The sequence below is a fragment of the Lichenostomus cassidix genome, chromosome 1 (assembly GCF_008360975.1).
Source record: "Lichenostomus cassidix isolate B80296 chromosome 1, HeHo_3.0, whole genome shotgun sequence".
NCBI lineage: Eukaryota > Metazoa > Chordata > Aves > Passeriformes > Meliphagidae > Lichenostomus > Lichenostomus cassidix.
Genome location: NC_139479.1, coordinates 89030773 through 89057273, shown reverse-complemented (window position 1 = coordinate 89057273; position 26501 = coordinate 89030773). Strand labels below are relative to the sequence as shown.

The 26501-nt window shown below is 42.3% G+C and overlaps 1 protein-coding gene and 1 long non-coding RNA gene across 5 annotated transcripts; one reads left to right on the top strand and one right to left on the bottom strand.

The window, feature by feature from the left end:
* Positions 1–129: 129 nt before the first annotated feature.
* On the top strand, positions 130–7343 carry LOC146445225 (uncharacterized). The gene is made up of 2 exons (XR_014854136.1): positions 130–220; positions 749–7343. It is a non-coding gene; the product is annotated as an uncharacterized LOC146445225 (long non-coding RNA).
* Positions 4337–26500, bottom strand: NAA50 (N-alpha-acetyltransferase 50, NatE catalytic subunit). 4 transcript variants are annotated; one of them, XM_085069853.1, is made up of 5 exons: positions 26293–26500; positions 12386–12519; positions 11779–11898; positions 10759–10825; positions 4337–8305 (listed from the first exon to the last, which is right to left on the bottom strand). In XM_085069853.1, exons 1-5 carry the CDS (start codon positions 26298–26300, stop codon positions 8125–8127), a joined length of 510 nt encoding a protein of 169 aa, XP_084925979.1. In that variant the 5' UTR covers positions 26301–26500; the 3' UTR covers positions 4337–8124. The 4 variants fall into 4 exon arrangements, with proteins under 4 accessions (XP_084925979.1, XP_084925969.1, XP_084925952.1 ...); XM_085069843.1 differs by having other exon boundaries at positions 12386–12522; positions 26293–26499; XM_085069826.1 differs by lacking the exon at positions 26293–26500 and adding an exon at positions 22034–22185 and having other exon boundaries at positions 12386–12522.
* Between the last annotated feature and the right edge of the window lies 1 nt (position 26501).

Genomic DNA, 26501 nt, shown 5'->3' with positions numbered 1-26501 from the left:
GAGGCTGAGACCGGCGTCAGCAAGGTAAGGTGGCCGAAACAGGAACTGGTGGGGAGCGGCATCCCGGGCGGCCAATGGGCGCAGCGGGAAGAGGCGCGCGGAGGGGCGGCCGGCAGCTCTTAAAGGGGCAGCAGCCCCGTGAGGACGGGAAGGGCTGAGGCGCTGGGCTGGCTGTGCGCGGCATGCCGGGCGGTGGGAGAAGGGCCGGGTGTTACTTGGTGTGTCTGTCTGTCTGTGTTTGTGTGTGCTGCTGTCAGATGTAACAGTCCCGTCCTGTCCGGGTTTGCGGCCAGGAACCACCCGAGCGCTGCCCTTCGCTGCCCTCCCCAGCGGGTACGGGTATGAGGGAGCTCAGCGGTGTGGAACAGCGCTTGTGGCAGTGCGCGCTGAAATACTGCCCTGCGCTCTGCGAAGGGACGGAGAGCAAAGATGAAGGCTGGCTGAAGGTTTGCCCAGCCCCGTCCTGTGGCTGTTCTGTGCTGTGAATGATCCTTTAACAGATGTTTTTACCTAAACTTTGTGACACGCTGTGCTCACGGGTAGTGCTGGGGAGGAAGGCGTTCCATCCATCTGCCTCATGACTTAAATCACAGTTCAGGAAAAGTGTTGTTTCATCCACGAAATGTGGGTCTGTGGATCATTAACAACTCACCCTCCTGCACTTTTTACTTCCTGCTAACAGCTAATTTAATTACCATCCATAGTAAGGCATCTTCCCATTTCCAGCCTCAGCTGCTTCCCTCCACAGATGTTCCGCTAGTTATTTCCTGGAACTCTGATCAAATGTGTTTTACAAGAACAAACTGTATTTTACAAGTCCATCACAGAATGTTAAGGAGTTGGAAGGGACCTCAAGAGCTCACCAAGTCCCATCTTCCGACTGGACCAGGCTGCTACCAGCCCATCCAACCTGGCTTTGAACACTGCCAGAGCTGGGGCACCCACAGCCTGTTCCAGTGCCTCACCACCCTCACAGTAAACAAATTCCGCCGAATATCTAACTTAAATTTCCTCTCTTTCAGTTTGTACCCATTATTCCTTGTCCCATCACTACAGCTCCTGATCCAGAGTCCCTCTCCACCTGCAGAGACTGGAAGGTAGACCTTGCTATGAGATCTCCACACAACCTTCTCTCCTCCAGGCTGAACAGCCCCAATTTTCTCATCAAACCTCTGTTCACCTGTAGGTGTTATTAGCGTCTGTAAAAACCTCTTCTTTCTGAGACAACCTAAAAGTGCAGAGCTGTGATGTTTAGGCTTTATGGAAAATGTAGATGCCTTTTGCTGAGAAAGCATCTTGTATCCATATGCTTTCCTATAATATAATAGAGTAGGGAAGTTTCTGCGAGTTTCTGAAGCAGTGTCCAAGAACTCTTCTGCTGCTGAAATGAGTCATAGCAGCAATCAGATGTTATAAAACCCAAACCATTTTATTTTGAATTGCTGCCACTTGCAAAATAACCTTGCAGCTGACATTAAGTGGAAAGCACATTTGCAAGCTGTGAAGAAAGTTGAGGGCCAAACTGTTTTTGCAGAAAAATTCTAATGTTGCTATGAATAGTAGCATGAAAGTGTAAAGTAGAAATGTAAATGCACTTTTTTGCTTTTCATGATCTTTAGATATGATATGACACAACCAAACTGGGTGACAAACGAAATCTAAATCACCACTGCTCCATGAATTTATTCCAATATAAACTGAGGGTTTTTTATCTCTGCTAAAGGTAGTGTCCTCTGCATGGTGATTTTCACTAAATAGGCACCCCTCATCCAAAGCAGCAAAACCAAGTTTACCTTCTGACACCCTGTTGTGCTCTACACTGCTTGAGTTCATAGATGGTCAACACCAATACAGGGTTAAATATCTGAAACACTGTGGCAAAAATCCAGCAGCAGGCAAACCTCCACAGGTGAAATCACATACAACAGGAACCGAAGTATCAGTAGCCTCGTTTTCTTGGAGAATATAAATTTGCAATTATATAGCAAGATGATTAAAACAAAACAGCTTTTATACAAATGCTTAGAAGAAAAGCTTTACATTTAACAGATAATTTTTTCTTTTGACAAATGAAGAGGTTTTGCAGCTTAATTTTAGATAGTCTTAACCAAGAACTTGAGTGCAGTTTTTTGAAGAATTTTAAGTTCTTGGCTGTAGTGCTGGTTTGGGTTCAGTAATTCAGTGAGAAAACTGGCCTAAGTCTGTATGATGTGATACAGCAGCTGACAGGCAATCAGAACACAGGTCAGTGCATCTTTCCCAGTGCAGGAGTTTCTTGGACTGTGGGTCATGTACATTCAAGTGAGTGAAAGAAAGCTGGCAACTCAGCAGTTTAGAGAGCTTCAGCTGGTGGTGCCACGATGCCTTCAGGCAGAATGGTAGCGAAGCTGAATGCTTTTACAGTATTAAAGCACTGGGGAGCAGGAAAGAAGGCAGAATGAAAAGAGAGGGATAGAGTAACCTTTCCATTATCTGTTTGAATTGATGCCTCTTTAGGGGCAAGAGAAAAGAACATAAGGCAAGTCATTTATCCCTGACAAAGCATCTGGATTAGATGAGTTGAATAGATTTAGAGAAGCCCTATAGAAAGGAAAGTTATACTGCCAGAAGCAGATCACAATGCTCACCTGACAGATTGGTTTGGTAGATTCTCAAAAGGACTTCACGTAAGAGCTTCTGGACAGGGATTTTTTAAAGTAATCTAGGATACTGCAGGATCAGAGGATAATGTCCTCACAGGGACAGAGAACTGATTAAAAGACAGAAATCACAGGGCATAGAATGAAAGATCAGTTATCACATTAGTGGGAGGTCAGTGTGGAGGGAGTTAAAGATTTGTGCAGGAGCCTATACTCAACACTAAAAAGCAGAGTGAGGTGAAAAATTGCTGGAAGTTACTCAACATAGTAATAAATGAAGAATGACAGGTGAACCTTCTAATGTCAAGTAACTGCTCACTGTAACAGTGAATTACTTACAGCTAAATATGGTGAGTTACATCCTGGGAAAAATAACAATCCCAGGGTTTCACATGAAGTGAATGACTTGACTGACCACTCACTCACTAGATCCTGGCACTCACTCACATGATCCTGTTCTTTAAGTAATTGTACCAGCAACAAAGCAAGCTGTTACAACTAAGAGATAACAGCACACCTCGAGTGATTAGAGGCCCCATAAATACCTAAGTTTTGAATGCAGTGAGGGGAATGGGAGTGCCTGTAGAACCAGCACAGCTTTGGGAAAGAGCAACAAAAATGACCAGGGATATCTGCTAGTTTCCTTGTAAAGGACAACTCAGTTGTCTAGTATTGTATAGGTTGTTCTAAGAGGCAACTGGGATGAGGAAGGAGAAGGAAAGGTGACAGAGACCCATAAAAGCTGAGTGGTTTGGAGAACAGCTGCAGGAGTTTAAGTACAGCAAAGGTTTTCCAGCCTCTGCAGCTGCTGGTGAGGCTGGAGTGATGAAGGCTGCACTTCTGGTAGCAGGTCACTTCCAGCTGTGCCTTCCAGGTCCTCCAGCAGAGGTCAGGGAAGACAGCTGGAAGCAGCCACTCAAGACTACAGACAACTTTCAGAGCCTGAGCTTTGCTTTTGCATGTTATTCTAATGAATGCAGCAGCTCCATCTGTTAATACAGCAATTTCCAGAGGAACTTAAGTGAATAGAATACACTATAGAATATTTAGGGAAACATTTCTTTTCCTCCAGAACCTGGGTCAGAGTGGAACTAGATCACTTCATAAATGGCACACATAAAAAGCAGAAAAGGAGCATAGTGAAACTACAAAGAAAAAATGGCTTTAAAAGAAGAGACTGGAATTGTTAAGAAGAGAGACAAATTTTTTTTACTTAAATACCTTTCTGAGAAAAGTCAGTATGGAAGAGTATATGCTGCATGCTAAGACTTTTACAAGTATGGACCTTAGTTTTTCAAAGACTGTTGTCAAGACTTGCAATAACTAGCAGCAAACTTGAATACTTTAAACTTTTTAACCTATAAAACCCAAACCAGAGTTCTTGACATCTGCTCTGTTTGTTTCCAGATTGCTCAATAATCAATGCAAAGATATTCCAGAACAGTTCCTCTTTCTCTCCTCCCTCCCACCCCACAAGACAGGATTTCTGAGGAAAGGCTCATAACTTCAGGGAAAACAAACAAACAGACTTCACTCTGCTCAGTTGTCAGACACCCTTGGCATTCATCACAGCAGCCCAACACACAGTTCATGTCAGAAATCTTCTGAGTTACACAGTTTATGGAACATCTGAGGAAGAGTCTGTATGTGATTTCAGAAGGAAACGGATGGTAAAAAAATGCACAACAAGTTGTAAATGACATAACTCAAATAGTGCACGTTTATTCTGAACGGTATTTCTAAAGAGTCTGAGAAAAACAAAAACATGCTCCTGATGTACAACAAGGGCAATGATATAGATTAAAAATGGACCATCTTATTGTAAAGAATTTGCTCCCCCTGCAACTTAACTTGTAACATTGAGAATGCATCTGTAAACCGCATACAGCATACCTTTCACTAAATCTTAACTCAAGAGACCAGGGGTGCTCTTAGCCAAATTAATCAGGAAGCAGTTGCAGATTCAAAAGAAACATCCAAGTCAGCAAACACTTTACAAAACACAGACATTGTGCATAGCAGCTGACCCTGGATTACAACATGGGGGAGAATAAAACAATTTGGGGGATCAAATTTTTACTAGACACAGGGCACCATCAAGATTAACAAAATGTCACGTAAGTTTGTTTCAATCGTAACAGTATGTCATATTTAGTTGGCAGGTTTAACCATTAGCTGCATCAAGTAAACTCAGCCAGTTTCTGTATACACAAAACACATTCTCTCCCTTCCCCCTCCCAAAAACGAGGGATCTCTCTTCTGGATGATTCTTTTTCTCCTGTACCATGGTTTCCTCTAGTAGGAGTCTTTTGGTAGATAATATCTTCACACTTCAACCGCTGTATGACAAAGCCAGTTGTAGAGATTCAGAAATAACTTGTATATACACAATTTACACTCTCAAGCTGTTAGCCACATACATTTTTCTTGCTACATCTTCATCCAGAACAGGAAATGCTGGTGCTTTTTTTTTCCCAATGAAACTCGCAACTTTTGAAAAATCTAGTTGTTCATAAGCTGTTATTTCCAAGCTAGAAGGATGTCCTCCTGCAGCAACAACCGAAGTAACTGAAGTTCTCTGCAGTAAGCCCATACTTCACACAATTTCAGTGTCTCTGGCTAACAGCACTAAGATACTGCACTCTCCTCCCTCACTCAACACCACTGATATACTAATAAAATACAGCTGTTTGTCATCCAGAACCACTGACCTTCACTTGCCCTTATCCATGTACAGGGAACACAGTTTTCTTAAGATTCAGATTAAACCTTGTATTCAACAACTGTTTTCCAGGATTAATAGCCTGGGAAAAGGAGTCTTAGATTTGTTCTCTCTTCCACCTCCTACAAAACATTTTATCAGAAGTTACAATGAGGCAGGTCTGCTGTGGAATAGGAGCTTTAAGAATTGTTCTCATGGATACATTCATAGAATGATGGCAGCCCAAAGCAAAAAGAGACAGAGACAAAGGTTAATCCAAGTAAGTTCAGACATCAGACTTGTACTTTTAAACCTGAAGGAAAAACTGTCTGTGAAACACACTGATTTGTGGAAGCCTACGACAACAGCAAATCCTAAGAGTTCATATCCCCACACCCATCTACCCAACCCAAACACTTACCACTTAGTTCTAGAAGAATGAAGAGCACTTTGCTTGGCACCAGAGGCAGCTATGGTCTGAGTTACAGCTGTGCTGCACGAACATCCTCAAATACAATACCATCTCTCTCTCCCTCCGCATACTTCTCTTGGTTTGGTCTACAGATGGCCAGGGAAACTATGTTGGCATATGACAAGCTAATTGTGCTTCAATACATCTCCTTCTAGAAAGATGCTGGACTGCCAACATAACCACCAAGAGCAGGTCCTAGATGTACTGAAAATAAGCTTTTGTCAAAACTAGGCTGCCTCTGGCCAAGGGAACCGTTTGCATCTTTCTAGCCAGAGTCTGCCACCGAGTGCTGCAAACACAGGTGCTCAGGCCATGCAGACAGGCTGGTGTTGGCCATCTGCCCATCTCCAAGACTCCATTAGTGCAAACCCAGCAAATTAAGTAGCCGTTTTCCAGCACAGGTCTGTCAAGATGCACTCCAACAAATACTACACACCTCTGTGAACGGAGTAATTGTGTAGCAGCTCATATAGTCACCCCTTGGGTATCAAAGACCACAGAATGTGCAGCGAGGGGTGCCATCCCTTGCCTCACCACAACTCCTGTCTTGGAATCCTTGGTTCCCAAGTCACCCTCTAATGACTGGACAGCACCTACTAACCAGATGTATGCTGCAATGCACACTACAGGTTGGAGGCTTTCAGAGCGGAAGAATTCAAGACGCAGATCTAAACTTCAAAAAACAAACAGGAAAAGAATACAGTTCAGCATCTACATGGGGGATGGGGCAGGTTGGTGTTGTCTTAGCTCAGTGCACTTTCCCAGGTGCTTGGAGAAGAGTCCAAGCTCAAGTTGGTATTTATATTGGCATACATAAAATTGCTGGCAACAGTGCCTAGAAAGGAGCACTGATATTCACGCAAACAAAGCATGAAAAGATGCAAAGCAGAGCTTAGTACAGTTTACTGTAGCCTCAGAGTTACAGTACTAGGAAGAAGCCAGTCAGCCTATTTTCCAAACCCATAAAATGCTCTAATATATGCTGCTTTCTCCGGTGCTCCACGAACACCCTCTCACCAGAGGAGAACTGCATTATCACTACTGAACGGGGGAAGGGGAAAATAATCTTCAAAGGAGCAAAACCGCGCAGTTCTTCACCACCTCCTCCCGAAGGAGCACATAAACACAGCAAGTCAAGCCAATCCCAAGCAAATCCAGGAGACCCCTGCAAAGCTATGTGATTAGGGTCATATTCACGTCTGCCTTCTCAGCCTTGCTGCCTGGTTTCCTCAACCCTTACCTCACCTCAGATGTGTCACCACAGATTTAGTAGCTGTAACAAATTGATCTGGGGACAGGTGCTTGCCTTATGTCATCAAAGCTGGTAAGGTGGTCAGTCACTTTTTCCATCCCAGCAACACAGATAAAACTAACTCTCAATGAGCCCTGCAGAATTTCACCCATTTTTAAAGCAAGGGTCTTGCCTCAGGATTCATATTTTTACAAGGTTAATCTTGCCAACACCAGATCTAGCTCTTACTCTGGCAAAAGTCTGCTGGGAGTTGGGTAAATGAAAATAAGAAAAAACAAAGACCACTCTAAATCCTCCTCTCAGTCAGTTAAGAAGTGTAGCACCAGCTTGGGTGAGGAGTATTTAAAAAAAGCATTCAAAAAGATCAGCCCAGGCAGAGTGAAAAGGTATGGTAAAGTAGCCCACCCTTCTCAGCAAAAGATGGAGGAAAAAGCCATACTCAAAAATATTGGGAAGAACTAAATATACTTTTTTGAGGTGGGGGGATTAAGAGGAAGAGTGGGAAGTACTGAAGTAACATTCAAAGGTTGGGGGAGAGTAAAGTACCCTGTAGGTTATAAAAAACACAATAATGTAGGAGTCAAAGGACAAGATATTGCTTTGCCTTTTCCCCCCCATTGGGTTTACATTCTGCTTACTGAAAGAATAATTCTGAAGGAAACTTGTCATCAGGATAACCTGCTCAAGCCCTCCACACCTCAAACTTAGAAGAGATCTGCACACCTTTTCCCACCCCAACAGAAAACAAAAACAAAAAAACATCCCTTCCCCCCCAGAAAAAACCACCAAAAAAGGAGAGCTCAAAAAAAAAATCCAAAACCAACCAAAACCCAACCCCAAATATGATTGGACAATCCTTGGAAGAAGCATTACATTTTGTTGGAGAGAGGTCAAGAAAAAAAAATTAAGATGAAGGGGTGGAGTAAAAAAAAAAACAACCAAAAACCAAAACAAAAACAAAAACCAACCAACCAACCAAAGGAAAAAAAAAAAATCAAGAGGCCTCTCTTTCCTTATTTGGCGACAAGCAAGTGCAAGAAAGTGTCCGCTGGGGTTTTGTTCAGTTGTCGGTCTTTTGCACATCTGCATTCTGGCCAAGACAAGGGGCTTTGAGGTTTTTCTGCAGCACGTGAGCATCTGCGGGCTCTATCCTCTTGTAGTAGTTCTTCTTCGTCTCAATGATCTCAAAGCCAAACTTTCTGTAGAAGTCAATTGCAGATTCGTTGCTGATCTGGACATGCCTGGGACAGAAAAGGGGAGAGACAAGGATCAGGATTGTGCCTCCATAATCTAAATGGTCAAAGACAAGAAAAGCAGCTATCTAGATAGAGACACAAACAATGGTGTAAATCCAGGATTGGAAATGTTGGTCTTCCCAATTCAATTCTGGGCTAGCACTCAGCTCCTGCATCTGCATGGCAGTCAATAGCAGTAAATGTTTCAAACCCTTTCAAGGAACACAAAATAGCAGAGAGACTCCAAAGCATGACTACCTCAGTAATTTGAATTTTCCTTAATTTTAATAAAGCAATATGGCAGCTATTTTGTGGAAACATGTAACAGAGTTTCACTGTAAAGCCAACTTTAACTTCCTGCAGTAACACTTCACAGATGACCAGAAGAGCTGTCTCAGTGATGATCCCAACACACTGTAAAATGTAACTGGCAATGGTGTTTGATATGATTTTAACACCCTGCTCTACTCTAACTACTCCTCTCTCCTCACAGAAAGCTGTAGTACAAAAAAGTCCCATGGATTTACAAAGTCCTTTCCCCGTGTATTTACTTCCCCCAGAATTTTACAGATTTTGTCAGTGTGTTTCGGGGTCTCCAAAACAAACAGCCATCACTTCTTTATCCTAAATAACTAGGACATTTATTTGCACAAGTTTCATTTAAAAAAAAGAAAGAAAAAATAACAAAGAGAGAAAAGAAAGGAAGAAAACTGTTTGGCCCAACAAAAGGCATTCATTAAACACTCCCAAAATTCAGTGGACACTGCACAAGTTCATAAATCACTTTGTCATGACAACATGCCGCATAACCATAGAGCCAAAGTAACTGTGGAAGCAACAGCAGAACAAAACAAAAGATCTTAGTGTTAAACCAAATAAGCACCAAAAGGGAACTTTATTATAATGACAAGTTTAGGCACTGATATCAAATTTGGTGCTAAGCTGCATAATATGTTGCACAAGCAATAAATATGGTAATAAAATCAATGGCCCACTAAAAGAACTTTAGCCCAATTTTGGGGGCTATTTATTGTCATGCCAGAATCCTTAGTCTGGGAAGTGTAAAGAAGGATTATGAAGGATTTGGAGGTTTTTTTGCATTAGAACCAGCAAACAGTTCCTTTACTGTGCACACAGTAATATGCAAAAGCAGAAAGGAAAGCCCCTGTCCATTAGCAGGCATCTGAGAGAGAGTTCATTACCACTTCTTCTGAGGCAGGAATATGAGTCAAAAGCAGTTTTACTCAGATACCTCTATAAAACACATTCCTCTTACAGAGATGGCACAAAGCCACAACAGTAGAGGACGTGGAAGAGTTCGCACCTCCATGGCAGAGGTGGACTTAGTTTGAGGAGAAAGTCACTCCATTTATACAGATACCAGTGCATGAAACACTCCTCAGGAAGCATCTTCAACAATCCTGGCAAGTACTCAGGGTGCAGTTCTGTGGCAGTTTAAGTCCATCCAAGCTGTACCTGCTGTGGGCCTATCCCTAGCACTGCATGGTGCTTGCACTGGTGTGATGGCCAAGGCAGTGATGGACAAGAAGAAGTTGGCTCAGGGAAGAGATCAGTCCAAAAACTGCATCAGCTCACTTGGTTGAGCCACAGACAAACAATGCATAGGAAGAAGCAGAAGTGTGAAACCAGCAGCAAAGGAAAAGCATAGTTTGACATTTATGGATTTCAGACTCCAAAACCCAGGGGGTTTCCAGGGGGACTATTGGGGTGACTGTCCTCTACCCCAGTGCTTATTCTCTTGTCTGCATCATGTCAAGTGCTTATGCAGATGTGCAGTTGATTAAAAAAAACAAAACAACAAAACAAAGCATAAGAAAACCACCCCCAAACCCCAAAAACACAATAAAACCAAAACCAACACCCAGAAACAAAACTGAAAAATGCTTCCCCAGCTGGGTCAGAGCACTGATCTAGTTTATTGTGTTGCTGCACAAATAGCTGACCTGGCAGTGTACAAGAGTGGGAACAGTAGTTGGGCCGTATTACTGAATGTAAGCTTTGAGTGTTTGCAAACATCTCTGATGTTCTAACCCACAGAGTGCTGTCATAAAAGGCAGAAAGCAAATGCATCAAAACTGGATTCAAGACTTGCAGTATTTTCTGAAGACGACCTTGTTTGATAAAAATAAAATCCTTTCTAAATAGGTTTTTTTTTGTCTTACAGTGTAATTTTGCTCAAGTGCATAACTTTGTAACTGAATTACTTTCAAATTCACCAAATTTGCAGAACCCTTTCTAAAGCAAGCACACTTTTTGTTTTCTCAGCATTACACAACAAGCACAGAATATGACCCCTGGCTTTCCTGCTAGTACTTACAAGATGTTCCATGATCCCACTAAAATATATACTAAACCGACACTTGGATCTCCATCCCTTTGCTCCCATATCTGCCTCTATCATCTCTCAAAAAATGCATGAATGTAATGCATTTACTTACAGATAGATGTTGTCAAAAGTGCCATCTTTTTCACAGATGTTTAAGACATGATTCAACATTTTAGTTCCTGCCAAAAGATAAAGAGATACTTAAGAAAACTAGAAGGGCACAATTAACTCTGTACTTAGTTAGGTGCTCCGTTGAGGAGAGGCAGGTTAACTGTAGATAGACTAAAATGACAGAGTGTGAAAACTAGGAAAGGCAAATAAAACATGATGTGTGAGTATTTCACTCTTCTCTGACTGCTCATAAACCTTAGTTCATTGTTTCTTTGAAGAAGAAATAAAAATCACAATAGCCCAGAAGCATAGGTATAAATTAGCTTATTTTAATACTAGCTTCAAGGTCTCAAGCTCACCTCAAAATATAGCCAAAACAATGTATAAGGCAGTGAGGGCATTGCTAAGCTTTTCTACTAAAGATCTAGTAAAATAATTTAAAATAAAGTTATCTTTTCAATCCAGTTTGTCAAAGCAAACAGGTTACTCTAAGGTCTTGATTAATCTGTCCTATGTGTTTGCAATGTGGAGCAAAGAACTAAATGCAGTACAGACAAAAAGCAGCTACAACCCCTGAGCAGCAATGATGAATATTGATAAAGACAAAATAAACAGAAAACATCCATATTTAGAAAAGTTAATGGAGAAGCCAAAGAAGGAATGTTGTGTTCCACTTACATATGACTTGCATACTGGCTATATATCTCTGACAAACTATTTCATCTCCCTCTGCAATGATTTTCACATCCATAGAAGCAGAGTATTTGTATCACAGGACGATATATGATTAAGATTAAAGAAACCTGAAATCGTGAATTAAAAAATTCTACAAGAAGTTGATTTCTGAAAGGCAGGGAAAAATGAGCACCTGATAAACCATACTCTTTCCCCCAACTCCCTTCCAAAGAAATCAGTGGTCTAAAGTGCACTAACTTGGTTAAAAATATGAAAGAGCATTTAGAAAGCTGCACAGCAATCTGGTTTCTTTGATGACTTGGATACAAAAGAAGGTCTTCCTTACCTATTCCTAGCCTTCGGTAGGGTGCCAGGCATCCAAGCGTCATGATGTACAGTCTCTTCTGGTTCTGGGAGTGATCAACCCTACAGCACACTGCTCCCACTGCAATATCATTGAAATAGGCTGCCAGGGAGGGAAACAAAGGCTTATCAGTAACAAGTCTCAAACTACACATAGAGCTCTTTCACTTATACCCTACGTATTCCTCCCTCCCTCCCTCTCCCCCTCCCTTGCTAATTCTCCTATCCAGATATAATAACATACATTGTGGATTCACACTTGGAATGAAGCTACCAGTGCTGCTTTGACACTTATAACTGGTTGCTTATAGCTGTTCAAACCAACCAGCAATGCCATCAGGAGGTACGCTGGCAGTACACAACTGTTTTCTTCTGGATCAGAAAACATGCCTGTTCCCAGTGGGATGTAATCTATTTAGAACACAAACCCTCTGAGGTTGGGATTGTGGCTTTTTTGAGGTTCCCAAACAGATAGATTTCATTATGTAAAACAACAAAATAGAAGGAGCTGCTATTCAAAACCATTACGGGTAGCAATGATGAGCACTTCTGCCACCACAGCCCACAATTACTGGCAAGAACATTTGTACCTAATTTGGCAAGTTCGCCAACCTCCAGTACATCCTTGTAGAACTTGTCATTGTAGCTGACAGGAAAAATGACCTGGTTTAGCCTCTTCAGCTGCTTAATGTTGTGTGGCGTCACATCTCCCAGCTCGATCCGGCTACTGGAACAAATCAAAACATGCTTAACATCTGACATACTGCAACATTTTTAAGGGCACCAAAAAGAATTATTTGTGCTTAGAGAACTGTCCCACCTAATAGTCAGATCAATACATGTTTGAACTGCCATGTCCAACCCATACACAATCAAGTCTTATGTTGGTGGCTGATTTAAGTCCCAAACCCAACTTTAGTCAGTTCTACACAGTCAGAAGTTTCTCAGGCCACACTAAGCACTAATGCACCATAGTATATGCGTGGTTTTACTGGGTGGGAGACAGGAGAACATGGATCTCTGCAGAAGTATTAGCTTGAACTTTATCCTATTCATTTCCCCTCTGATCATCAAGGTCACAAGGAAAAAGAAAATAAAAACCCCAAACAAAATATTAGAAGAACAGGAAACTAGAATAGAGACCAAGGAAATTAAGTTCTTCTCCATGCTTCAAAGACAGTCTCAATTTTACCACCTATCACTATAAAGCTTATGTTTAGACAAAGTTGTTACTAGACATCTATCGCTAAAAAACAACAGTACTGTCTGCAACAAACATATTAAGCCTGTTAATATGCAAGTGTGCCCCTCTCAAGGTGATATCTGCATCTACTATGATCATCACCGAAATCTTTCTTCCTGCTAAGAGCAGAATCACAACCTTAAAATACACTGAATTATACCAAAAAGAAACAGATCAACTTTGCCTCTTTTCTAAGACTAACTTCCTGACAAAAACACTATATACACAGAAGCAAATTTAAAAAAAAAGAAAAGTAAGTTAAAAAAGAGATTAGTTGCCCTTGGGTGAGTGCAAGCACTTTTAACAAGGACTACAGAATAAAAAATAAATACCCCAAGATAATAAAAATCTTTTCCCAAATGGTCACCAGAATACATAGGCAGGTACAAAGCCAGTGCATGTGGAATTAGAAAGCACACAATGCTAGGTTCATATCGGCTCTGTTTTACTGAATACACATGGGCAACCAATTGTTTTCTGCCCAAACAGCCGTAAAGACACAGTTTGCCTTTTTGAAAAAAAGTCAAATTCTGTTTTCAAAGAAGCAGCTTCCTAAAATCCTCATACATCAGGCTTGAAGTTCATTCTAGTAATATGCAGTAGCAGCTTTCCATCTCCAATGTCTCTTGTGCCTAGGCAGCTTGTTTTTTCAGACAGTTTAATGCCTAGGACACAACAGCACAAGTTAATTTAAATAATACAGTGACACAAAGAAGATATAATAACAAACAACTTTTTTGGTCTTCAAGAACTGTACCAAGCAATGCAGAATGTAGTCTGTCTCTGCTTTATTAACTGACCTTGATCATACATAAAAAAACCCCTTAAATGATGCCCTCCAGATACCAGTTTTAGTTGTCACTACCAATGACAAATATATAATGCTGTCTAGGCATTGCACTGCAGCCTGCAAAACTATCAGAAGAAGCTACAGGAATGGAGCCTTCAACTTTTACTTCAAGAATCCTAACTTAGCTTCACTCACTTTCTTCTTTTCTTTTACAGCAAAGAATTAAGTCTTCAGTTTCGCAGAGATACCAAGGCTTACCATTGCCCACTCTCCAGTATGACCCAGATCAGACAATGTCCCTAGTGAGCCCTACAGAAGCTAAACCATTTGTAAGTAGGGCCTACCTTTCAGAGGACCACTGAGCATCAATGGACTACTGATGATTTTGTAATGCTCCATCAGATGAATATATTCCAGTTACTACTTCAAATTAATGGTGGCATTTACATATCACCTAAGCTGACTCCAAAGTCAAACCTTTTTGTCACACATTTGCCAAAGAGATTGAAAAGCTGTCTGATGTCAAGCATCTCATCTCAGTATGAGTTTTTGCAAATTATTCCAGGCAGCTCTTCACCTATCTTTCCCCCATCACACTGCACACAACCATCTTTTTCCTCTCTCATTGCAAGGGCAATTGCTAAGGCACTGTAGTTTGCCCCCAAGCTCTGCCCAAGTGTACAGCAATCTCGTGAGAGACATCTCAGTACATGGACAGTGTGTTCTCCAGCTCAAGAATGACAGAAGAAGCAAAAGACTCCACATTTTTTCATCTTATCCACATCAAGATACCAAGGCATACAGGAGGCAAAACCAACGGGATGTATTTCTAAAGTTTCTAGCTCTGAAGCACTATATTCTGCTGAAATAGTCTGCGGTTTCACTTTTCTGTGAGTCCTGCCACAACCAGCCCTTTGTTTCACAACCTTTTCAACTTTATAGATTACTTTTGCTCTCAGGACTCCTTTCTTTGTGTATGGCCATTTGTGCAACTCCCTTTGAGAATTACATTCCAACACAAAGTAAATCCTGAGCTAGAGAGGATGATGTTCACACACTACAGAAGTACTCCTAGTGTAAACAAGCATGCAATCAAAGTTATTAGATGGTGGAGAAACTGTAGTACTTATTTTATGCCCAACTTGGCACAACTGCTCAGCCCAGCACAGCAAGGCTTCTTTGGCACACAGAAAGCAAGTTCTGATCCCAGCCAGCAGTGCTACCTTTTCCTCACAAAGGGCAGAAATAAAACTGTGGCATGGGAGTTCCTGGGTATATTTGTGTCCATGAAAGAGTTTTGCTGGAGTAGGTCACCTCAGCAAACTGATACTAGTAGGAAAGAGAAGACTGAAGAGTCCCTTTTGCTGCAGTCTGCATGAGAGTAGAAACCAAAGGGAGCAGGTCTCAACTGCCCAGTTAGGTCAGTCAGATGAGCTGCAGTGCAGGAGGTCAGTAAGGGAAGAGACAAACTTCACATTCATACTCAGTCGCTGAAAGCCTAGACCTCTTCTCCCAATAACAGGATATTAATCTTCGTAATACAAAAAAGTATCAGTAGTTCCAAACTTCAGTAGATCAGCAATGAACTCACAACACAGTGATGAACTCACAGCAAAGATGTTATACAGCATGTGTCTTTTTGAGCAAAAATCTCTGACACAGACCATCACCAAGCAGTGTTTTCTAATATTATTTTAAAATTAATTAGTTATTAATCAAACAAATCAGGCATTAGAAGACAGTCACTATATAATATTTATGAGGACAGTGCAACTGGACAAAAATATATTACCACAGGCAGCCAGGACAAGATGGCTAAGAAAAGGAACATGGCCAAAAGATGGACCTTCACCAAGGTTTCAGACAGAGAATAAATAAATAAATGCAGAAGCAGAGTCTGAGGCTGGTAGCTGCTGAGCCAAGACATCACCTCTGAGGCTAGCATCAGGCCAGAGAAATGAGCTCTGTTAGTAGATGGCTAAAAGACACTTGCTGACATGTTTCCTTGAGCCCCTGGACTTTCCCCCTCTATCTCTCACCACTTGCCACATTCACTGCTGTCTCCTGCCATCTCCTGCTGCCTGTCTCCTGTGCTCTGTCACTATCTGGTTTGTCCTTGCAAGAACTGCACCAGGGGCAGTATTTTATCTTGGAGAATAATATGGAAAAGGTTTGAGAAACACTGTATGAAGCAGAAATCAATATGTTAAATATATCTGTTTAAATAGCATGTACTCAAACCATAAATTACTTTAATGTATAGCACTAGCTGATTAAATCAGCACCACATCTATTATGCACAAAACCATTTAATAAGTAAATTAAATAAGAACATGGAAAGGAAGACCCACATAATGAGAATTCATCATTTTGCCTGAGGACAGTGTGGCAAAAGTGCCACTGGGGCCTTGAGTAAAATCACGGGAAAGCTGGCACTGCTGCCAAAAGGAGCACTCTTGCTGTCCCTGAGCCACTCATTTCCATCCTCTTGCTGGCACGAATGTTTGTGCAACAATGTGGTGAACCAACACCAATTAAAACTAACCTAGAAAAAAAAGAAAAGTTTAGTTTCAAACCACATCAGTCCCCTGACTGGGTTCACCACACAAGTCCACTGCCAGCATAAAGAAGAGAAAAAAGGTTGCCATAGGCAGAACTAATTGGTGCTTGAGCAGAAGTGCCAGTTCACCCCAGTTTAAACTGGAAGTACTGTGCAAGAGGAGCACAGGGACTTAGATTATCTAGTACATGCACTTTGATCCCAAGGACTTAAAAAACCTACTCCAAATAACTGAGACAAAGCACCTGTAACAAAAGACTCAAAATTATCACTCCCTTCTTTTCACCAGAGTAAAACAAGCAGCTTTGTGAAGTCTTTTTTTTTGGTTGTTGTTGCTGTTAATTTGCTTGTTTATGACAGCTGTTTACAACTAGGCCTGTTTCTTCAACTTATGTCTCAGACAAATCAGTAACTTATTTAAGTTTACTATGTCAACTAAGGTCTCACTAGGCCAGTCCTGTGCATTTCAGCTCAGTAGAGGGTGTACTAGAAATACTTATCTTCTGTTGTTGCAAAGACAAAAATTAAATTATGAGCCCAAATTAGCATATGAGAGAACAAAAAGATGCGTAAAGAATCTGAAGTGCCCAGAAGGGACATGGCCTTCCTTAACAGATTATTTGACTCTATGATGCCAATAATATTCCTAAGAAGATCCACACTCACTATTGGCACCCTACATCTAAAATGGCACTCCATGGAGGATGCAATAGTCCACTGTACTCCATCTTAGCTGTCAAAGCTTCTGGGACAAGTCAGTCACCCCACCCCAAGCAAATGTTTTGAGCACAGAGGAATGAGGAGGTCTTGGTTCTTCAAGTCAGGCCTCTCACTACTACAGTGTTCTACAAATCCACACACTTTCCTTTATGGAATATGAGCCTTCTGAAGCCACTTAAACATCTTCCATTGTAAGGCTGTACCCAAACTACCATTATTCTCAGTCAGTTATTCCAGTCTACTCAAATCCACATCTATGTTGTCTGCAGATGATGGGTACCAATACAGCCCATTGCACAGGACTTTTCAGAGTTTATCATGATCTCTTCATACCTTTCTTCTAACTAAAGCCAAGCTCCTGGCCTCTTCCTGTAAGACTGGCTCTTAATTCCTACCATTGTCATACTAGCTCTTCCTCACAATTCCGTCTGATTAAAGTTGATTTTCCTTAAACATGGCTAACCAAAACTGCTTACAGCAGCCTAAATACTATTGTCCTGTACAATGGCAGTAAGTTTTTCCTGTCACTACAGAAGCATTTTCCTGACATATCCTAGGACTATGTTTGCATTTTTCACAACTGAAACATTCCATGAGTTGGTTACTGGGGAAAAAACACGTGGAGATGTCATTAGTAAAGGGAACCTGTTCCTTTAGGTGCATGGGCTACTATCTGTTACAAGTGCACAGCAACACTGCCCAGCAATGTAAGAGCGGAAGTGAAGAGTGATCCACCAAATCCCAACAGAAGTGTGACATTAGTGAGGTGACATGCACCAGATCCTGAAACTGGATGCGTGCTCAGAACATCAGCATTAACACTCCCACTCCTGCATGCCAGTGTCCTAAGATCCTCCAGGCACTGGCTAGAAAAAACCTCACACGTTTTGTAGGACCAAATGCAATCTAGTTAGTCCTGCTGCAGTTGCATCGCTCTGCCTGCAGCTTACAGGGCTGTGATTTGAACAGTCCATTTTTTCCACAATGCCTTAAATCGATACTGGTGGAAGTAACTCAGGTTACATGAGACCTTAGTGTTACTTATGCTAAGATTGCCTTTTGCTGCTCAACCAAAGAATTGCTATACAGAACGACAGCTCACAAGGCAGCCAATTTCCAGCTACGGTTCAAGAGGAAATGTAATTTCACTCCCTGGGAATACCAAGTGCCGACCTCTAGTTTAGAACCAACATCAGGGAGAAAAAGGGCAAATTTCAAGTTTCTTAATGCTGTAAGAATCTCAGTCTCATTCAACTTTAAATAGTGCAAGGCTCTCCCCAGAGGGATGTGCCTGCCTGAAACAGATCTCCGTGTAACTGATAGCTGGGCTCAGGCTTATTGAAGGCATCTGGCAGGCTAAATTTAGCAGAGCTGTATCTGAAACTTGCAAAACTTACTGAGGAGTAAGTCAGGAGAGGCAGCACTGAGAAATGGGCCCTAACAAATTAAGCGGACTTCAGAGAAGGTTTGTCACCTGCTAAGCAGCCAGCTAGCTTTATTGCTTCTATTTTGGCTTCCAAGTCAAAGCAGGAGTCTAGACAGGATAATCCACTCATAAAATAAAACCAAACCAGAACTATGAAGGCTACAGACCTGAAGGGTGTGGCTCTGCTTAGAGTCTCCTCCAAGGCCAAAAGTGCTTCTCTAGTGTTTTGGGGTCTGGGGTTGTTGGGGTTTTTGTGGTTTTTTTTTTAATTGGTTTGTTTTTCTTTGGTTTTATTATTATTTTTTTAAAATATGAACTGTCTTGCTAGGAACACAAGTTAGTCTAGTTCTTGTGGGCAGACCAGTATGTTTTCAATTATCTCAAAGACCTGTGGGCTGCATATCTACTCTGCTTCGCTTGTCAGAGAACCAGAAGGGTAAGTACAAACCCAGAATGCAAAAAGTCTTACAAATTTGCTCTGAGACCCCTGATCTTCTTTAGTCCTGCTTACTACTGGAAACATGTATTACATGACACCTGATACCCTGCTGGAAGTTACCCCCAGTTCTGGTCTGCAGAAGGGCACAGTGATGCACAGAAGAAACTAAAGCAATTTTAGAATCAGAATTAACAGAAGACTTCATTCAAGACTTGCAAGTCTATTGGATCTCACTGTGAACAGGTTTTAATGCGAGGTGTCACAACTCCCTGAGATGTACATCAGACCCTAGCTGCCTCTCTTTTTATCACAAAAAAAAGAAAAAAAACCCAAAAACCCACAGCACATTACAACCAAGTGCCTTCATTATATCTGGATATCACATAATTTTCTCTGCTTCAGCCTAGAAAACCTGGCCATGTACAAAAGACTGGCCAGTCTCCACATGCAAGAAGCAAAACAATGCTACAATAGCCTCACAGTTTTTCCAGCTCAAATATGTCCTTGATCTCAAATCTTCAAGTGAAAAATAAACTTTCCCAGGAAAATTATAAGCTATCCCATTCTGCAGATGCATACACAGAGTAGGAATCACTATGCCCAGCTGACAGACTTTTCAAACCTCAACAGAAATAAATGTAGCTGGTCTAGAACAGAAAAGCAGACGCACAAACATCACTTAGTTGTCCATAACACTCTGCTGCTCCAGAGCACCTCACAAGGTTAAGGCCTAAATATTTCATCAGCTTATCCCAGGTACATCAATATCAGGTGAAAGAAGAAACAACTTGTCTGCAATCATACAGCAGATAAAGAGCTGCTAGAAATACCAACTCTTTGTTGCTGCTCTAACCACTTTTCCTTTTTAGTGAAGTAAGCTCACAAGAATATAGATTTTGATCCATGATTGCTAAACAGAAGTACTTCACTATTTTGAAACAGCTTCCCTTAATACTAGTTTTGTGTCTCCATGAACTATAACCTGAGATATCTTACAGATTACTGCTCCTTTCCACACCCTCAGTGCCCTGAGATCTAACGATTATAACCCTTACTTGCCTCCCAGAACATCATGAGCCTTTGCTAATTAGTGTTCATGAAGTACCTGATGATCATCAGGTAAGAACAGAGGCTTACCTTTAAATTCAAAATAGAAGTAATGCTTACAAAGTACCTTATTTACATAAATATGGCTGGAGGGCACTTCTGGTACATACACAGGTAACCAACTACGGAATTGACACATCAGAAGAAAATAATTTTTCTGCTTCACACAAACTATTTCTACAGGTCACTGAAACACATTTCTTCACAAATGCCTTTGTCTGTTAGAATAGTGACAAAAAAGAAAAAAGTTAGTTCATTATGGGTTTCCTACCTACACTCTGGGTTTCAGTCCCAGAGTTGGGTTTTGTAAGGAGTTCAAATTACACATTATATTAATAACACACTGTGAAAAATTAACAGAAGGTGCTATCAGTTTTATGTGCCTACCTTAAAAACACTTCTAAGGCAACAATCATGCCCCCATTCTTTTCCAAATTTTCACTAAGAATGAATTGTTCTCAAATGAAAATTGTGCCAAAGCTCTTAAAACCAAATAAATCTCCTTTAACTGCAGTTTTCAACTTAATTTGTGATCTTTACTGACAATTCCAAGTGCCATGCAGAGAAAACTTTTACAAGCCTTTAACTGCTGCCCAGGTCTCATCCCATACTCTCAAGAGAGCATAAATACAATGCTCAAATGGTGGAAATCAGAATTTTTTTCAGGGTTAGAGATGCTAGTCTGTTAAGGGCCAAAAATCACATGGAGCCTGGAAAAGAACAGGGAGAGGGAGAAAGAAGGCCAAGTGAGCTCAGGAAGTACTTAATGTATGAAGATCTTACTATGAAGCACAGTATTTTCAATTAATTAAAGAAAGAAATACTCTGCCCTCAGGAAAATTCAAATATCTTAATCTTAGTTGCCTAGTGGCAGTGTTGTGGAAATGGTTTTGGCTCTATTTTCAACAAGACCTGAAGTTTAATTTCCTTCTCATAATGAATTAATTCAATATGCTTTGACACAAATACACAGTTACCCCATTTCAGTGCTGTGCTTCTCCACTCTCAGGCTTTCAAGTCCAAGAGCCTCCAAATAACCAGGTATTCTTCTATGCACAGACTCTCTCTTCCCCCTAGCTTCCCCACCTCAAACTCCCTCCTGAAAGACTTCTGCTGCTTTACAACTCCCACATGGGCAACTTCTTCCCTTTCCCTGTTTCAGCCAGGAGTAGAAAGTAATTCTGACATTGCCTGCCTCACTTAGAGCAGCAGGGATGCAAGGAAGTACTGCACTTCTCTCTTATTAATTCCCAAACAAATATAAAGGTCCAACTTTGTATATTCTTTTCTCTTCTGGATAAAAATATCTACCACCTTCTCAGATTATTGGTGTGAACACTTCTAATGCTTGCCAAATGGGCAGGCTCTTCAAGTTCTGAATGATTTCCACTTGGACTAAAGTATTTTTCTGGCTCAACCATCATCCATTATTCCCCATTTTAAAAGAGATTTAGTATGGCAAAGGAGGATGCATCATTTCTTGTCCTCAGGAGATGGCAGCAGAGTCTGTGGCATTTGGTGATTAACTGAAGTTACTGTGTTTTTCATAGAAATGTCCCAAACTACCAAGCCACATCTACATGCAGCAAGAACTGAATGGTCAAACACTACTCAAAACACAAGATTGGGTTCTAAAGTGCTTCAGTAAAATGGCTACAACCCCTCTGCTAACTTCCTACCCTCCCAATCCTTCCTACTTCGTGGAATGTCTTAATCTGGTTATAGAATTAAACTCAAAGTGGTAAGAGTTATAAATCAGGTTAAAGTACCTATAATAAACTGCACTGAGTTTTTTATAAACTCATTTAGAAGCTGTTAAGCCATTTGAAAGCTTGCATATATGCAAGGTCTAAATTTACCATCCATGAAAATAAATGCAAAGTATAGCTCATACTTGGACATTTCTAGGTTCACAAAAAGCCTAAAAATAAAGTGATTTTCAAGCTCAATTACCCTTTTTTGTCCTGCCTCCAGTGCATATGACCATTCAGCAGTTTTCTCATAAACTTGGAACTTCCTCCCATATATGTTCAGCTTAGCACTGTGCCGAGCAAACGGAAACAAATCAGCAGCTCTGCAGAAACTCTGTTATACTGACTCAGGAGAGGAAAAAACCCTCCCTGTTCTCCTCAGAACAGTGCCCATCTTCAGGACCTTGAAAGGTTTACTCTGTGAATCCAGGCAAATCAAGCAGAGATATCAGAGCTTACCCATAATGACTCCCCACACTTTAAAAACAATATAGTTATTTTTCTGTCATGTTCAGTACTCCTCAGCTGTGATGTCTCTCCTACAAAGGCAGCTAGAACAGCACCAGACTGCAAAGCCTCTGGGTTAGGACGTTCTCTGGGGCAGCAGCTACCTGTTGTGTAGGATGTAGCCTGCAGAACTCTTCCACAGCAAGTCAGGACCCTTAGGAACTACAAAACCTGAGACTTAGCTGCAAACACGGAAAAGTTGAGAGGCAATCTCCTAGGAGTGTCTTACCCAAAAGTGGTGCATGCATCTTTCTAAGGCTGGTTGAACACACAGCACTCTACTCCCTTTTTCAATCAGTTTTTCATCACATGGCTCAACATGTGCTGCCGCATGACAATCCGCCAGGTGTTTCCCATCAAAACTGGAGAGGGATTTGGTCAATGTGACAAAATGACACATGCACAGGGTCACAGGCACCGGGCCATGCTTGTAACATGCACTACATGCTCCATGTATGTGACAGTCCTGGTCACTAAGCAGGTACATGTACACAATGGAGCAGGTCCTGCATTACCCTTGTGTAATGTGGTTTTTAGGGAAGGCCATCAGGGAAAGGCTGGACGTCTTATTCTCACAGGTTTCATCTGAACTGACACAGGTCAGAAATGCACCCTTACTTTAAGATATCATATATCACAGACAGCAATCAGCAAATGCTCAAGAATCAATGCAAGACTTTCAGTTTTCTCTCCTTAAAACCAGCAGCATAACAACTGTAATGAAAACACAAAAACACTGAACAACAAGTGAATCAACATCATGAAAACAGCAAAATGCAGGGAGTATTATTTACATCTGCTCTACAAAAACAGCTAAATTACTAGACAGTAGAATCTGAGTCCCTTCCACTGGTATTTTTCCTCATGCAAACACAGTTCTAAAATAGATTTCCAAATTCCAGAACTAACAATAATAACATACAATAAATGAAAAAAAGAAATTAATCTCTAGAGACCCACAAGGTTCAACCAACAGAACAATAAATTACTTCAGTTTTTCAAATCATGTTTAAGAAAAAAATGAAAACATAATGAGACTCTAAACTATTTAAACCATTCAGAATGTGAGGATAGAGTGAACATAAAGCTAAGTATCACAAAACCAGGTAGAAGCTAATAGCAGTTACCAGTTCAGAAGCTGGTGTTTTGAGTCATCAAACAAAAGAAAACCAACAAAATTTTAAGCAGCTGAGAAAACACAAAAATGTTTTGCTATTTCTGAAACCAGAGGTCCTAGGTAGAAGAGGTCACCTAACCTTAAACACCCTGATGACAGAGAAACTACAACCTGCTATGCATTATTAACACACATCTATGTGATATTTCAAATTCAGAGAGCTAAGAAAGAAGGCTGCAAGCAACATATGTCAACTACATATCAGTCTTTTAGATCTGAAATTTCATGTCAATGAACTGGATAGTTTCTTAATTCTTTCTCTGCTGAAGTAGATTCCTCATAATTACAGCTGATAAAACATCAGCTGCTCTAAGTGCTTCCAAAATCATCTCTGCACTTTGTGGTGTGGGTTACAATGTGCTGCATACATTCCCAGAAAAAACAGTCAGATGGAGTTTGTTCAGAAGGACTTAGCTGCAATTTTGGATTCAATACTGAAGACAGACCAGATCCCTTCAAGCACATCAGTTTCTGTAAGCTGGGAGCTGAAGCTTTAGATCTATTTTTGGACCCATCTTTTGACAGTACTTGTACTTCAGGGATCTTCACCGATGTTCGTAACTTAAAAAACAATTTGGATTTGTTTCAGAGTACCTCTGTGTAATTTATACATTCCTTTTGAACTATTTCCTAGTCCTTTGAGTCTCATTGTATTTAAATGGGGTTATTTTTCAATTTGAGCTCTGTCGGCATATTTGCCTCCATCTGAATTTTTAGAGAACACCTGGATTCAATATGAGAATCTGCACAAGAATATGAATTTATTCTGCACCAGAACTTGCTGTGTGGTGCTAACAGTGTTTTGGCAAGACAGGAATATGCTGTTCTTCAAAGAGATGAAAGAGTACCAGAAGAGCAGAAATACCAAGTACAGAACTCAAAGCAGTAAGTCCTGAAGTTGAACCACTAATAAAGCTGCCTGTAAGTAAAAGTAAAGTAACAGAAATAAAGTTTGGTGCTCTGGAAGCAGAAGAGTGGTATGCAGGTCTTTTTCTCCAGAGCTTTTTATTAACAAAAAAAAAAAATCCAAGAAGTAAGAAAGTCCAAAAAATGAGAACTCCTAATCAATGCAAGCAAAGCTGGGCTCAGCTCCTTGGGGAGCAGTGCTGCACGGCAGACAGCTCTGGCCATGCCCTGCCAGGAGATCCCCATGGCTCCAGCCCGGCATGCCCGGGCCTCTTTCCCACTCACACATCCAGGTCCCAGTAACCCTGTCCCACGACTGACACAGAACCAAAGCAAGGCTGAGCTGCAGCAAACAGCACAACGGTCAACAAAGGATAAAAGGAAACCCAGTTCCATCGGGAGCGCTGTAGAACAAGGATCGCCATCAACAGCCACCTCATCTTGGCTGATCCGTGCTGCTGCTCTTCCCGCAAACTCCAGTCCTCCTTACAAGGTGACTAAGAGTGGGTATGTAGGGTGGTGGAGATGGATAAAGGCTTGTCCAATATCCCAAACACACCTATTTCGTGTCAGCTGAGAGTCTGTTTATTTGCAATCATCCCATAACCTCTTTCTGCAGACACCTGCCAGCCCCTCACGATGTCTGAAGCTGCTTACAAGCTGTAAGAACCAGCTAAGAGTCTGTTATCATGCAGTCTTGTATGACCTCACCCCTATTGCTAATAAGCTAAACCCCTTACCATTTCTTAGTAAAAGCTTAAGTGATTCAGCTTCCATTCACCCTGCCTTAAGCTGCCAAACTGGAATAATAATACCCATCATTGCATAACACCAGTTCCAAGGGGACTGGTTTAATGCTCTTTTGAGAAACAGCTGGCGACAGCTTCCTTTGTGCCTATGAAGAAACTGAGGCACAGAACTGGAACGATCACGTTTTGTGGAGCACAAGTGATGCTGAAATTAATAAACATTAGATGATTTAGCCAACACTGAAAAACCTGTCCCAAAGTGACCTGGACAAGGTCAGGCAGGTCATCTGACACCAAAGCACGACTGTGAGTGTAAAGGCCTCCAGTCTCCTGTACAAAAACGGCACCTCACTGTCCCCGCTGAGAAGGAAATCAGTGTTTTCAGCCAACCAGATTTGAAATCTTCGGTTTTCAGGAGACAGAGAGAAACGATGCCAGGCCCAAAGCAGTGGGTGTGCTACAGAAACGTGACACAGAACCCAGTTCGTTTGTCATCCATCCACGCTGCACGGCCTCCACGTAGCAATTAAAGACTTAAAAACCAAGAAAACTGCTAAGAGGATGTTACACACAATAGCACTGCAAAACCACACACATCCGAAGCTGGCAGCTTTTTCGCAAAGAGCGAGCGGCGCTCCTTTGCTACCGCCAGACAAGGAGCAGACAGGGGCGAGAGCTCGGCCAGCATCCCCGCCCGCTCTGCAGATGGCCAGCAGCCGCAGGGCGGGATCCCCCCGGAGCACGAGGAGCCGCCGCGTCCCGCCCGCTCCGGCGCGGGGCTCAGCGCCGAGAATGCTCGCTCCGGCGGCGGCACAGCCGTGACGGCGCGGGAGCCCCGCGGGCAGCTCCTGCTCAGCCCGAAGGGCTACACCGGCGGCACGGCCGGCTTTTCTCCCCGAGAGCGACTCTCCGGCGGCCACCCGCCGCGGGCCCCGTCCCAGAGGGCGGGAGAGACGCAGCAGCACCTCCCGAGCTCAGAGGCGGCGGCGCTGCTCGGCCCTCTCCGCCTCCCGCGCGCCGCGCCGCCCGGGCCCGCCCCGCTCCCGCTCCCGCTCCCGCTCCCGCTCCCGCTCCCCGCTCCGCTCCCCGGCGGGCCCGGGCCGGGCCGAGCCCCGCACTCACCCCTTCATGGTGCGTCCGCGGCCTGCCCGGCGTCCGCGCTGGCTGCGTCCAGGGCCCGGCGGTGCGGGTGCGGCTCCGGCCTCCCCGTGCTCAGCGCGGGCGGCTCGGTCTCCTCCCGATCCCGATGCTGATCCCGATCTTGATCTTGATCCCGCTCCCGCTCCCGCTCCCGCTCCACATGGGCCTCCGCCCGCCCCGCCCCGCCCCGT